The sequence below is a fragment of the Daphnia pulicaria genome, chromosome 7 (assembly GCF_021234035.1).
Source record: "Daphnia pulicaria isolate SC F1-1A chromosome 7, SC_F0-13Bv2, whole genome shotgun sequence".
Lineage (NCBI taxonomy): Eukaryota > Metazoa > Arthropoda > Branchiopoda > Diplostraca > Daphniidae > Daphnia > Daphnia pulicaria.
In genome coordinates, this window is record NC_060919.1 from 18,240,778 (window position 1) to 18,255,079 (window position 14,302).

Genomic DNA, 14,302 nt, shown 5'->3' on the forward strand with positions numbered 1-14,302 from the left:
AAAATTGGATGTCGGCGACTGAAGGTAAGGCGAGACTGGAATCAGGCAAATACAAGAGGCTCCTAGCTTCTCCTAACTCTCATCGATGCACTGTATCTCCCTACCGCCGCCGTGCCAACGTCAAAATCTTTGTTATTAGATAACAGTGGCGCTCGAGCAAGGAAATGAAAAACAAGCAAGAAAAGAGGGGGGGTGGGGGGGGGGGGAGCGACAAGACTGGAAGATAAAGAGCCATCCGGGGTAACCGGAATCTAAAAGATTTTCGCCGTACTGACGCGACATCGCCCAAAGACAAAACGATCCGCATCTGAATCGGCGTGTAGTTACTAGTGCGACAGTTGGCTAACGAAAAGCTACGCACAATAAGGCAATGCCAACCGTTCCGGCCGGAAGGAAAGAAAGAAAGGGCAACAAAGGGAAGAATTTTCAAATGAATAGCAACGAGGTTTGCGGGATGTGGGGGTAACGAGGACGGATGAGGAGATGGAGGGTGGCGGCCACGTTAAAAAAGTTTGGGCGCCAAACTTTTCTGAAAGATGACGTCTTCTCCCTGCTAGTCGAACGTGTTTCCCATGCAGCATTAGCATTTGCCGCCAATTCCTCCACATTGGCAGTCATCGGCTCAAAGTAGTTGCGGCCCAATGCACTCAATAAAATCTACCACTATTATACGTCAGCCCAGAGGAATGGAGGAGAAGAGGAGTGAAGGGAGGAACATGCGAAATCGATTAGCTACTTCCATCTCAAAAGGAAAAAAGGAAAAAAAAATAAAAAATAAATAAATAAATGGGGGAAAAAAGAGAAAAGAAGCTATCGAAATAGTTGGAGGAGGCCATTGGGGAGGAAATGGGAGTCCGGGGAGAGAAAGCAAACGGCGGTGAGTGAGAGAAATAGGAGGCAGGCGAAATGTACAACCAGAAAGAGAGAAAGAGAGAGAGTGGTGCGACGGGTTCGAAAAATGGGCCAACAATATCTCGGCGAACGCGCAAAGTGATATACGCGGGAAAAGACTGAAGTATAGCGAGAGCTAGAGTGGGAATAATAAAAGAAAATGATCTACGATGGCACAATCGTGATCCTTATACTAGGAGAGGAGAGCTCCCAGTCTGCAACTACTTTGCGCTACATCAACAAAATTTCCGGCAGAGCGCACCCCCACAACATTGTCAAATTGGAGAGCGATAAATAAAAATAAAGACAAGAGAGAGAGAGAGAGAGAGAGAGAAAGGCCGGGTGGGAGGAGGACGGCAGGGCGAAAATAATAATTCCGGCAGAGGCACGGGGCGGAATATTAGAGAGCCGCAATGTCAAAATTGCAATCGAATACATCACGCTGATGTGCGCTTCACATGGCAAGGCGGAAACAGAGGCAGAAAAGAGACGGCCACTCCTCCGAATGGGGAAAAGGCAAAAGCGCAAATAAAGCGGACGTAAATCCCCCTCCCCTCCTTCACGGGATTCCTTCCGGAAGCGGCGGCGGCGCTTCCATTGTGCACATGTCATTAACAGCAATGAGTTGGAGGCAGAAAAGAAAAGCATTTCCCCCCCTCTCTTCCGCCTTCTGCTTCTTTCAACATTTCACACAAGAGACGGAAAATCGAGACGCGACCGTCGGGTTTCCCTCCTTTTCTCGCAGCCGCAAAGTACCGCAACTTTTTGAGAAAAAAAGGCAAAAGAGCCAAAGAGAGAGGCGGATGATCGGAGCGCGCGCGCGGAATCGCGATGGATGGATGGGTCGCAGCCCCTCCACCGTGAGCACATGCGCCTGCACAAACTCCTGGCCAACGAGATTCTGGCTCAAAAACTCGCCTCGCTCTATCTGTCTGCGTGTACTGTGTTAGTCGTCGGCAAACGTCCTATTCAGGATCAACAGAAACGATCCGACTGTGGTCCCCCCTCCATCCATCCAGCCGCTAGACAAAACTCGACCATTTGCGCTCGTTCGCTTTTCTCTCTCTCGCTCGGTCTCTCTTCTCTCTCTCTCCCATTCTGCTGGAGCTGGAAACTTTGCGTGTGTGCGTGCATGTGTGTTGGTTCTTTTACAGCCGGATTGCCACCACCGACCCGAGTCCGCCGCCCACATCACATCGCAAACTCTTGAATTATTAAAAGACAAACTGGATAAACAAACATGGACGTGGACGACACATGGGACCTGATATTCTGAGCCGCCAAGGAGATAGAGAGAGAGAGAGAAAAGGCTGGACTTTTTTTTTTTTTTTACCTTTCATTTTGGTTTCATTTTGGTTTAAATCCTTCAACCGAAAAAGGGCAAAGAAAAAAAGGGGAAACGCGTTGGATATCAATTGCATCAGAGACGCAGGAGTAACAGTGTCCGTTCATTTTTCATCTAGTGAAGGCATGAAATTTCATTCGGTGCTCGCTCATCCCTCGGATGTGGGGTATTCCCGGTGACTGATTTCGCCCATCCATCATCACATTATTTTCTTCCCATGTCCTAATTTTTTTTTCTCCCCTCCAACTCCTCTTTCTTTTCGTTCACTCCTCTTTTAATTTTCACATTTGCCCCCCCCCCTCAGTTCCTACTTACCGACACATCGCATCGGTTGGCGTAAACAATCTCTTGGCGCCCGATTCCGGATTTCTCCTAGAAGAAGAAAAGCCCCCCCCCCCCCCCTAGGCCTTGCCTAACGCGTCTCTGGCCATTCGAGTGTGTAATAACCCTACATACATTACAAGCAACTAACGAGCGGCGGTGGCAGAGATAACCCTCCCGACCCACCCCACCAAACAAAAAAAAACAGGGTCACCCAACAAATAGAGTGAACGGGATTGATTGATTGATTGCAACTCTGAGCTCGAAAAAAATACAAACAAAAACCAGAAGGGGGTGAAAACAGAAATTTCCGAAGAAGAAGAAAAAGAAGAAAATGATTATCGGGGCCAATTTGCGATTTGGTGGCAGCGGCGGGACGACAAACGGAACGAGGACTTTCAACTGTCCGGCAAGCAGTTCAACCGAAGCCAGCCTCCTCTATCTCATCGCCGTTCTAGGCGTCGTGACCAACGTGGCCGTCATGTTGCTCATTCTCGGGCGGGCGACGCTAAGAAGGTTCTTGACTTGTTGTTCTTGTTATTACTTTTCTCCTATTTTGTGTGTGTGTGTGTCTAACCATTTTGCAAGCAAATATTGAAGGATCCCCACTCATCCATTCATCCGCCCAACAACCCATTTAATCAAGATGCAAGACGGGCAGCTAGCAGGATCCATAAAAAAACGGGCATGAAAAATGGCTAAAGACGACTGAAATGAGATTGATCTAGAAAACAGACGACCCCCTTCGGTCCAGTCCCCCGACTTCTTTGGCCGACGCTGGTCGGTTCCCATGTTTACTTTCGCTTTTCTCTTCCAGGAAATACGGAAAGGAAACAGGAGGGGGGGGGGGGGCTCCGTGTTCTTTATTGACTTATTGATGATGCCTAGGAAAAGATAGGGTAAAAGAACCGTCGAATAGCTCGGCTTTTCTTCCCCCTTACGTCATTGTCCTTCTTCGACTCTGTAAAGTAATAGGACAGCCTTTGGCATTTAATTTACGTTGTTTTGTCTTGTCCGCTGGTCGGTAAAGCACATACACAAGCCGTAGTGAGCGGGCTCCCCAAATTCCCCTTCTTTTATTTCTCTTCTTTAGTTCAAAAAGTCGGGCCGCCTTTCAACGAAACCGTCTCGGCCGGCGCCGCGGTGTTTACGGATCGTGGCGCGGATAACAGGAAGCGGCCAGAGCGAAAACGGAATTATAGTTTCAACGATGCTGCTGCTGCGGCCCCCAAGTTTTGGACATTGTAACGCAATTCCCCGAGTCCCGTCTCGTTTCTCTTTCTCGTCTGGTTTTGTCCAGCAGCACAGTAGCAGCTGAGGCACAAGAAGAACCCCCCTCCCAAGAAGTTATAGAATGGGCATCGATCGATAGATAGGCAAGAAAAGAAAACAAGACCTGTCTCTTAGTTGTAGCGACAAAACAATTGCGGGGATAACAGCAACACACAAAAATAAAAGTAAATAAAAAGACGAAAGAGACAGAGAGAGGAGAAGTGATCGATAGTCTCTCTAGCAAACTCAACAACAACTAGTACAACAACCTTTATCCACTATGACCGGTTGACCACGTACAAAACACAATAGTTGGTGCGCCTCCTCCCACTCTCGCCTAGCTCCCCAAACGCATTCACCGAAAAAGTGAAAGCCGAATAAGATGAACCTCCACCGAAAGAAAAAGACTTGGCGAAAACAGCACTCACAAAACTATGACTCGCCTAGTAATGGCACCACTTCCACGTAGTAAACAAGACAAAAGATTGCCATCATTCCGCTCTACTACCGAAATATCTCGGGAGTTTTACGGGTGCGAAAAAGCCACGCAGACAATAGCGTCAACAATATATGGGGAAGAACATGAAAATGAATAAATTTTCCAGGGGGGAGGCGCTGGAAGGGAAAAGCCCAGTGGTAACCCTTCTCTGGCAATCCCGATACAGCCCGCGAGTTTGATGAGTTCCAGGGATTACAGACGCCACGACCAGAGGGAGAGCGGCGGTGACTTTAATAGACCAATGTGTGCTGAGACAGCACGCACATACTCATTCTCTTAGGCATACAAACACAAAAAGCAGACAACAACAAAAAGTTAAAGCCCAATGCTGCTGCTGACGCCCCACTCTCTCTTTTTCTTTTCCCCCCTTCCCTACTGGGCGCATCATATTTTATTCCGACTTACTGTGTCTATTTCCCTCGCAAAGCCACACAAAAGCCACAGCGTTGGGCTCATTCCATATGCAGCGCTACGAGAGAGTAGACAGAAAAAAAAAATGAGAAATTTCATTCCATCTTATCCCGATTCGTTTTTCTCTTGTCAAAAGGCGATAGGGCTACTTGAAATGGCATTTCTTCTTTAAGAAAAAAAAGGAAGAAATTGCAGTCAAATATTGGCTTATCCTTATTTGAATAACCTGGGAGATTCGCACGGCGAGTTGAAAAAGGGGGGAAGGATAAAATCTAATCCAATCGTGAGAGACGACAATGCCGGACGGACAATAGCAACAAAGTGTGTGGCGTATGGTGAAAGGTCCGACCTGTCAATATTGTGAGGCCATCGTAAGGGAATTGTAAAAGGAGGAATAATGAAAAGAAAAGCAAAGGAAGTGGGAGAAGGGTGGTTGGCTGCCCCAGTAAACTCCATTCAAGCAACTCAAGGTCTTCTAAAAAGTTATGTCGAGAGTTATCACGCGGGACTTTCCCTCACACTGACGGTGTGCAACACAATACGCAAAGACTCACAAAAGAAGCGAAAGCAGCAGTAGCGAAAATGAAATTCATCTTTACACCGCGCCTACAGCCTCCCCTCCCCCACCCCATCGCCCAGCTTCTCCCAACATAATCGACTCGGTAATCAAGAATAGAACGACAGGACAATAGCGGGCGCCGTCTCCACCGCCGGCTAAATTCGTTCAAATCCACACACGAGTCAGACGACTAAATGAAAAATTAAAAAAAAAAAAAAACGGGAGGAGGGGGGAGAGAAAAAGAGATTTGCGTCATGTTTAAGAGTTGTTATCATTTCTTGTCATGTGGGGGACAGATGGTCGCAGGGTTTGATCTTCCACCAGGCGGCCGTCGACTGCACGAGGGCGACAATGCTTTTACCGTTGGCTTTGAGCCACCATTTCTGCCGGCCCGTGTACCAGTGTTCCATCTTTGAGACCGTCTTTTTGTTGCTGGCCACCGTGTCGGCCGTCAACCTTTTGACGACGGTCCTCAACGACACGCCGCTCATGCCCGACGACGACGGAATAGACATCGACTGGCTCGTCAATTCTCCCGACACGTCCCATTGGCTGCAAGACGATGAAGACGACGAAGACGGGTCCACAAAGGTAAAACCTAATACATCTTTTTAAAAAGAGTCTCGCGGACGACGGCCGAGGGCGGCCCTCTTTACAACTCCATCCATTGTGCATTCGACTTGGCACTTGGAAATTGTCTTGTTTCGGCACACACACACACATATATCTTTCTCCGTTTCCCTTTCAACTCTTCTTTTCCCTTCTAACTGCCAATTTCTTGTTTTTTTCTTCCTTTTTTTTTTTGTCTTTCGGCGAAAGAGAGGGAGGGAGGGTGGGCTGCTTCAAAGGCCCTTCGCCACTCTGGGCCCGATCGTCGCTGATGGGGGGCGCTCCACAGGACCGTTGATTACCCAGTTTCGACTGGAGAACACCAAATGCCTTTAGATAACATTGGGCCGTGTTATCTAAGAAGAGCGCCGAGCCTTTGGTTCGTTGCTGGTTCCTCTGTGTCGAACACAAGGATCGATAGACAATGGCAAGCCCAAACTCTCGGCAAGAAGAAGAGGGAAGGAGGAACTAGATGCAGCAAAACCAATGCCGATGCCAACGGCAAATAAATAAAAGCTTTCCTTCCATCTCTTTTGGCGTTTGCTTCTTCTTCTTCTTTCTTCTCCTTTTTTTACTTTCCCTTTCCTTGTATTTTCGCTTCCATCCACAACACAAGAGTCGATAGATGAACCCACGACAACAACCGTGAATGCACGTTTGCTAAAGCGCCGAACGAAGGCGTCAGACCGGAACTAGACGCACTCTTTGATGAGCATCAATCTTTTTACCCTTCTTTTCATCCGTTCCTCCCGTCTATTTTCACTCGCTCTGGTGCAGACATCATGTCGTAATGTTCAATGTCTTTGCGGGGTCAGGGAACATGTCTTCAAGGGGGAACTCGGGGGGCAAAACTGGAGGGGGCGACAGGGGGGTCGTAATTACCCCCAAAGCGATAATTAACTAATTGACTAACTGACTAACTAACTGACTGATTCTTCTCCTTTTGGGGCTTTTGATCTCGTTTTCCTTCGGGTTTCGATGGCCTCGATTACGTCTCCAGCATCCGGCGCTGGGAGGCGACGGAGGCTTCAGCGCCAACGTCGGTGCCCGCCTACTGGACGCTCCGCATTGCGTCCTTTTCGGCATCACCATGATCTGGTTCGCGGCAATTACCGTTAATCTGGGACCGACTTTCATCACGGGCGCCCTGGCCAACCACGTCGAAACGACGCCCCTCCATCCGGCCTGTCCCCTTATTCAGACGCCCTACAGGCACTACATCGTCAATTTGCTGTGGGTCATCGTCAATTCACTTTGTCTCATTCTCACCGTCACGCATCTCTACCGTCTCCATCGCGACCTCATCCGATCCCGAAAACAGGCCGTCCGCGTCACCGGGTACACAGCAACGAAATATTGCATGACTTTTTGTTCAACGGGGCTGACGCCGCTCCTCTTTTCTTATTTCTGACATTGCTCCAACGGGCTAAATGATCTGGAAACAAATAAAGCGCGGGAGGAGGAGGAGGGCCAGGGAAAAGATGCAAATGATGATGCCCCCCACTTATTTTACGAACGGCGAAGAGACGTCACGTCATTCAAATGAGTTGTCGCATCTTCAATAGTAGTGGCAACTGCAAATCGATTCCTTTGACAGCGCCAACTGGCGCATTTTAAGTTACTTTAGGAGCAATTGCTGGTGGATTGTCGTCGGCAACTTTTCCCTTTGTCAAAATAAGAGAAGGAGAATCCGTTTCTATTTTTTACTGTGTTGACTTCTTTAACCGACTTGGCGCAATGTCAACTTATTCCGAAATCCTTTCATCTTTCCTAACTTTTCTCTTCTGTTTCTTTACATTAACTCGCGAAAAAAACAAAACGGGCGAAATGCTTCCCTGTGGATAATGATGACGACGACGACGACGACGACGACGACGACTGAAAAAACAAACAAAACAAAACAAAACGAGCAGAGTGGTGGCAACGGTAGCCGGTCCAGCCGTGGCGGGCAATACGGATGACAACAGCAATTTCCACAAACTGCTGAGACGACTCGAGTGCGAGGGTTTGCAGCGCATTCGCATGTTCACAACCATCTGCATTGTTTACGCTCTCTTTTGGGGCCCGCTCTTTTTGGTGGTGGCCTTTGGAAGTCGAGCGAGCGAGGAGGGACGCGGCCTGGCTTCCGTCGGACCGCCCAAAGACCCTGCCTCCCACCAGGTCACGCTCTACATCTGTTTCGCTCACGCTTTCATCAATCCTACAGTCTTCCTACTCCTACATTCTGGTCTCAGAGAAGCTGCCTGCGCCGTTCTGTCCTGTTTCTTCGGACGCGACTGCCGGAGCGGCCGTTCCGGGCACTCGCCCGATTCGGTCGGCCACTACGGTGGCAACGGGCCGGGCTCCTTCGGCCACCGCGGCCACCACTTGCAGCCGCAGCAGAGACGACCGCCGCCGACGCTGGCCGGACTGGTAGACTACGACCGCATCATCAATTTCAACGGAGCACCAAGTTTTCTATCGCCGGTTCACACGTTCCCGCCCGTCCTCGCCGCAACTCCGTCGGCGGCTTCAACGGCGGTGGATTCTCGGCCAATGTGAGTCGTCGTGAGTGAACTCGACTTATTTACATAGCCGACAGATTTTTCGGTCAAAGAAATAATAAACAAATAAAATAAAAAGAGGAAAAAGGTTCTAGAGAAATGCTGAGCGAGTGCAATGGACGATCGATACAGTCGAGAACGCCACCACAGCCGCCGCAGGAAGCGGTTTCTTGCCGTCTTCAGTACGAAAAAAATATATCAAAATAAACTCTATCGGAGGGAAAATGAAAAAAATAAAGAAAAAAAGAGGGGAGGGATGGAGGGAGAGAGAGAGAGAGAGAAAGAGCACTCGGGCTTCACTCGATTGCGGCCAAGACGAAAAAATCGTGTCGCCTGTCAAGACATTTGACGTAAAAAAGCCATTCTAGATCCCCCACCCAAAAAAGTTTGAGTCATCGAACTGTAAAACGGGCAAATTCAATTTTGGAAAAAAAAAGAAAAAAAAAATTTGTTCAAATATATGAACACACACAATATGCTGACGTTTTCTTTTTATAAATACACCATAGACGTTTGGCCATTTATCGTGCCCAGCGGTAAAAGTCAATACATAGTGGTGGCGGTAGTAATAGAAGAAAGAGGAGGGGCTTCCCGCTTCGGGCTGTTAACTTCTCTTTCGTAAAAAACCCAACGCATCAAGTAATGAAAGGGCTAACTCTTACATTGTTAAATGCACTTAGCTGTTATCGAGTTCAAGCGTATTACTTTTCAACGAGAACCAAATTTACGAAGCGGAGCAAGGTGGCGACTCGATTCTTGATCAAATTTTGTCGTTTGACGCTGCGAAAGGGACTAGAAATGAAAATGTGGGCAATTCCTTGTTCCTCTTTTTTTTTTTTTTGTTCCTCTTTCCTTCTGTTAAATGGTTGTTTCTGTCTGTTATTTACATGTGTTGTGTGTAGGGAGACGGTCATCTGACAGTCAAGATGAACGACCCAATAGCCGGATCAAAACGACCCAAATCATCTTCGTTTACGAAACAAAAAAATTGAAAAGAAACGAAGATGAAATGGAAACAAAACAAAGAATTTACTTCTGGAGTTTCGCCCACCTAGAGCCGGCCCCGAGTGTTTCCTTTATCTCTTTTTATTTTCCAATGTTCCCTTTCATTCTTCATATTTAAGGTCTATTTCGATTTACGCGCTAAAAAGAGGAGGGAAATGAAAGGTTGAGTCTATAGGGAGTCGGGGAGGACCTGATGGACCGTTTTTGACACTTGGCCGAACAGATATCCGACATGTTTATATACTAAATTTAGAGAGAGGCAGATATCGATCGGGGCCCAACGGCATCACCAGAAGCAAAAAGCAAATCATCCAAAAAGCCTTTCCCCAATTGGTAAAAAGGGCATGAAGAAGATTCAATTCCTTTATAACACAGTAGCCATCTCGCTGTTTTTCTCTATTTTCTCTATCAATTTCTCCATCTAACTTCCTCTATTCCAGTCCTCGAGATTTAATATAAAGGCTGAGCTCTTGTAACAACAGCACCAACAACAACCATAAGAGACAAGAGGGGAAAGAGAAAAAGCGAAAGAAAGGAATAAAGCGAAAAGAAAGAATCCATTTTGATTTGGAGAGAATGCAATCTTACTTGTTCAAAGCCTCCTAAAAGTTCAGTTGTATCCATAGCCGAGTTTGTATTCAAGACGTCGAGGGGATGACCGGTTAACTGGGCTGCTAAACGCACCAGACTCGTTTTCCCACTAGCTCTCGGGCCAACCTAGTTGAATATTTCATTCCAAAGTTTGATCTCAATTTTTCAAGTATAAATTCGATTACATAAAATTAAATTACAATCAGAAAAGATTAAAAAAAAAAATTCGTAGGCAATTTTCATGGCAGTTATGAACCCTTCCATTTACTCAATGCATTATAATGATTAGTTCTGTGCTTATTTCCGGCTTCTTTTTTGGTTGAGTTATTGAACAGTTATAAATCCATCTGTGAGCAGTGTGAATACAAATTGCACTTACTTTCTTTGTTCGGGGATTGCCCAAACTTGTAAACTCAAAAAGAAAATACATTTAATGCTCCGTGGTTCAAGTCTTTGCTAGTTAATTACAACACCCATTAAAGAAATGAAAAGTGTTCGCCTTACCAAGATGGTCATCCAGTTGAGTGCGATGCAATGCATCATCGACTCGAGTGGTCGTAAATTTCTTTGAAGGATCAACAATTCATGGCCATCGATTAAGTCACCGTGATGGCTCCCTCGAGGTAAAACGGCACTACCAACTTGGATCCAACTTTCTGTCAGGTAAACGTGAAGATCCTGACCGCGGGGGACTGGATATTCCGGTCCAAAGACGCGTTCGTAAGTGTAGAGCATCGTTTCACGGTCTTGAAGACTTCGCATCCGGTCGGCGTAGATCAAACCAACAAATTGGCCAGGATTGGAAGATTTGCTGCACTGGACCGCTTCGCACCAGCGGAAAACGTCACGCAAATTAAACTCCCAGGGTCCACCTCTCAAGCCCCATTGGCCCGATTGCGTCACTTCTTTCACGAGTTGCTCGTTGAATTCAACCATTTTGACGATTACGGCCGGATCGATTTCTGGATAAACCGAACGGGCTATAAATTGCAGATCGTCTTTCGATAGAGGATCGACGTAGACTTGGGTAAATCGATTGAGGAATGACCTGGGAAGGCCTTTGCGTGCTCCTCCTTGTTTGAGCGGATTCTGACAAGCGAATAATTTTGTCATTTGCGGTTGGACTCGGAAGCTTCGACCCAATTCCGGTATGTAAAGTTCACCGCGATGATCCAAAACGGCGTTCAAACCTTCGAGCACAGATTGCGATGCCAAATTGAGCTCGTCAAGCACGATCCATTGGCCTTCTTTGAGAGCACGTAACAGCGGTCCGTCTCTCCATTCAAATCTGCCGCCCGTTTCGGATCCTTCGACGGGCAAATCAGCGCCAAAGAGGTCCGATACGTCCGTTTGTTCCGACAAATTGATTCGGACAAGCTCGTGGCCTGTGGCTTCAGCTAAAGCGGCCACCAAACTGGTCTTGCCTACTCCAGGACTGCCTTCCAGCAGGAGCGGTTTTTTTAGTTGTAAAGCTCTCAGTAGACGGACGAGATTAGCAGATGTACTGGGTGCGTTGAATGTGAACGAGCTCTGAGAGGTCGGTTTCGGCCCAGTTTCGATGAAGAAAGGATCAATTCCAAATAGTCCTTCTTGAAGTTTGACAGTAGATCCCGAAACTGAACGACCCATGAGGGCTGCAATGTTCACTTGGGTGCTGACAGGCGCCGCAAGTCGACGGATTGCCTCTTCGACGACGGCCCGGTTACCCAACGAGTCTAGGAACACCAAGCAGGCTCCATGAACATAGGCTGAAGCCGGATCCAGTTGTGTCACTGCGTTGATAAATTGGACCCACGATAAAATATCACGAATGCTGACGGTGGACTTCCTTCCCGTTTCGGACTTGGAGAACCATTCAACGAAGTCGACAATGCAAATGGCTATGCTTAAATTCTGGCCGTCTACCGTCGTGATCGATTTCCGCTTTAGATTGTGATCGGCAATGTCGATAATATCTTGCCTGTCTCTTGACATGGGACACCAAATTTCCGTCAAGCGATTTCGGAGGGCAGGAGACAGTTCTTTCTTTCCGTAGTCACCACCGGGGTTCATTGTGGCCAAGAACCGGAATCGATCAGCAGCTTTGATCACTTCAGGTTCTCCAGATCCGGCCTTTTCGGACAACAAAAGACTTCGTTCTGGTTCTAAAACGGAGTTGAGACGCTCCAACACACTGTCGTCAGCTAAAGATATTTCGTCAGCAAGGAAGTAATGGCCTCCAATCATCGAAAGTACGAGCGGGCCGTCGACCCATTCAAATAGCCGATCGACGACTCCGCTTTCAGATTGTTGGTCCTGAAGATTTCTGACAGGCCTCAGGCCGCCGAGGAAATCGGATCCCTCGCTGTATTGATGACAATTGATAGTCATTAGCTGGCAGTTCTTCTGACTGGCGAGATATTGGCAGACGCTCGTTTTACCGCAGCCCGTGTCACCCACTAGCAGTACAGGTTCCACGAACCGGAGCGACTGTCCGACAAGGACAGCCAAACGTCTCAGGGCGAATGTCCAGACGAGATGATCAAAACCTTCCAGTTGCTGGAGGGATTCCAGAATAGGTCGGGTGACAGGAGATGTTTCGTTCGATAGAGTGAAGAGTCTCTGCGGATCCACCGTCCGTTTGAAATGTTTGCCCAATACTTCGCGGATGACTAGGGCTTCTTCATCTTTACGTACACGTCCGGCCAGCACCAGGTAACCCTCATCGGCTAAATGTTGGTCCCAATCGTAGAAAGTGGCCGCACTGTCAGTTATTGCTAAGCGGTAGCGCTCCGCCCACCTGAAAAGATCTCGCAATGTCATGAAACCTTGTTTTCCGGCAAAGGCTGCACTACCTCTCCGGCGGAGTTGTAACTCTCCCATGACAGCCACACAGCGCTTGCAATAGGACGGGGGCATGTCACATCGTCGGTGCAGGATGGTCTCCAGTTCTTGAGGTGGGATATCGTTAAAGTGCAGCTCGACGAAGCGATTCCGGAACGCTCTGCTCAAGAGCTTGCGGCCTCCATAATTCCCGCCGGGAGGATTCTGTGTAGCAAACAACAGGAAACGCGGATGAGCTTTGATTGTCTCTTGTGTTTCGGCAATGAAGAGTTCACGATTGTCGTCCAGTAAACGATTAAGAGCTTCTAGCACTTCGCTGGGGGCAAGATTTAACTCATCCAGAATTAGCCAATAGCCTTGACGCATGGCATCCACCAGGACGCCCTCACGGAAAATCAATTTGCCCGTAGTGGGATCAGCTGTGTAGGAACCCACGTACTCCTGCAGGTCAGTGTGTTCGTGATTGTTGACCCGGACACACTTATTGCCAGTTAACTGGGCTAAATATCCGATTAAAGATGTCTTGCCAACAGAGGTTTCGCCCTGTAAAAGGACAGGCAAACGACCGAGTGATACTACTCGCACCAAATCTTTCATGTTGCAGCGGACAGAATCTGTCAGGATGTAGTTCTTAGCTTCGTGGGGTTCCAGATCACCTTTGGGTATCCAATAGCCTTCGACTTGAATGGATTCCGTTTGGCCCTTCCATAATGGCTTGGGTTGAGTGAGTGCCTGGCCCATGACCGATTTCATGTTCTTATTGCCAACGACGTGGCGGACAACTAGTTTTTCAACGATGGGATGAGAAGATCGATCCAGTTGGGTCAAAAAGCTCAAACAGAATGCTTCGTAAAGGGAGCGAGCCACAGTCCCGCAAGGATTAGAAGCTGCCACAACCAAAGCACGACACAAAGTCCGCAGGCTGAAATGCGGTTGACGTCCAGTTCCATCGGCAAGAGTACGGAGAGCTTCCCCACGGATTTCAAGGTAAAAGCGCACAATGCCTTCAATCTGCAAAATAAATAAAAAAATTACATCAGTAACAAGAACAAGTCATTTGGGTTCACCGTTACCTGCAAAGCTGTCAAATTTAATTCTCTTAAGTAATCCCCGATGAGTGTAGCCAAATCATGAGGGCTGCTAATCTCATCAACAACGAATTCGGTAAAGCGAGAGCGGAGTCCAGTAGGCAATTGCTTTTTACCGACGTCAGTGGCCGGATTCATGGCCGCAAAAAGACGAAAGTCCGGGTGCCGCTTAATAGGTTCACGATCACCTCGTTCCAGCAGGAAAAGGGATCCTTCGTGGCTTTCTAGCAAACCTGATAGACACTCTAGTGTCTCAGCTGTCGCCAAATTGATTTCATCCAGTAAAACCCAATCGCCTGCAGAATTTATAAATATTAGCACCAACACCAACTGTAATCTTAATAA

General features: G+C 47.7%; 2 protein-coding genes across 3 annotated transcripts in view; one reads left to right on the forward strand and one right to left on the reverse strand.

The window, feature by feature from the left end:
• The window catches only part of LOC124348815 (midasin-like), a 28,848-nt gene that overhangs the window by 11,648 nt on the left and 2,898 nt on the right, over positions 1-14,302 (reverse strand). The window contains exons 7-9 of the mRNA XM_046799091.1: positions 13,943-14,253; positions 10,551-13,880; positions 10,044-10,172 (exon numbers count right to left, since the gene is read on the reverse strand). Of these exons, the coding sequence (XP_046655047.1) occupies positions 10,044-10,172; positions 10,551-13,880; positions 13,943-14,253 (3,770 nt within the window). The remainder of the gene's footprint in view (positions 1-10,043; positions 10,173-10,550; positions 13,881-13,942; positions 14,254-14,302) is intronic.
• On the forward strand, positions 1,836-10,489 carry LOC124348986. 2 transcript variants are annotated; one of them, XM_046799433.1, is made up of 5 exons: positions 1,836-3,073; positions 5,595-5,889; positions 6,908-7,245; positions 7,821-8,454; positions 9,353-10,489. In XM_046799433.1, the coding sequence occupies exons 1-4, from the start codon at positions 2,892-2,894 to the stop codon at positions 8,446-8,448; spliced, it is 1,443 nt and encodes a 480-aa protein (XP_046655389.1). In that variant the 5' UTR covers positions 1,836-2,891; the 3' UTR covers positions 8,449-8,454; positions 9,353-10,489. The 2 variants fall into 2 exon arrangements, with proteins under 2 accessions (XP_046655389.1, XP_046655388.1); XM_046799432.1 differs by having other exon boundaries at positions 7,821-8,444.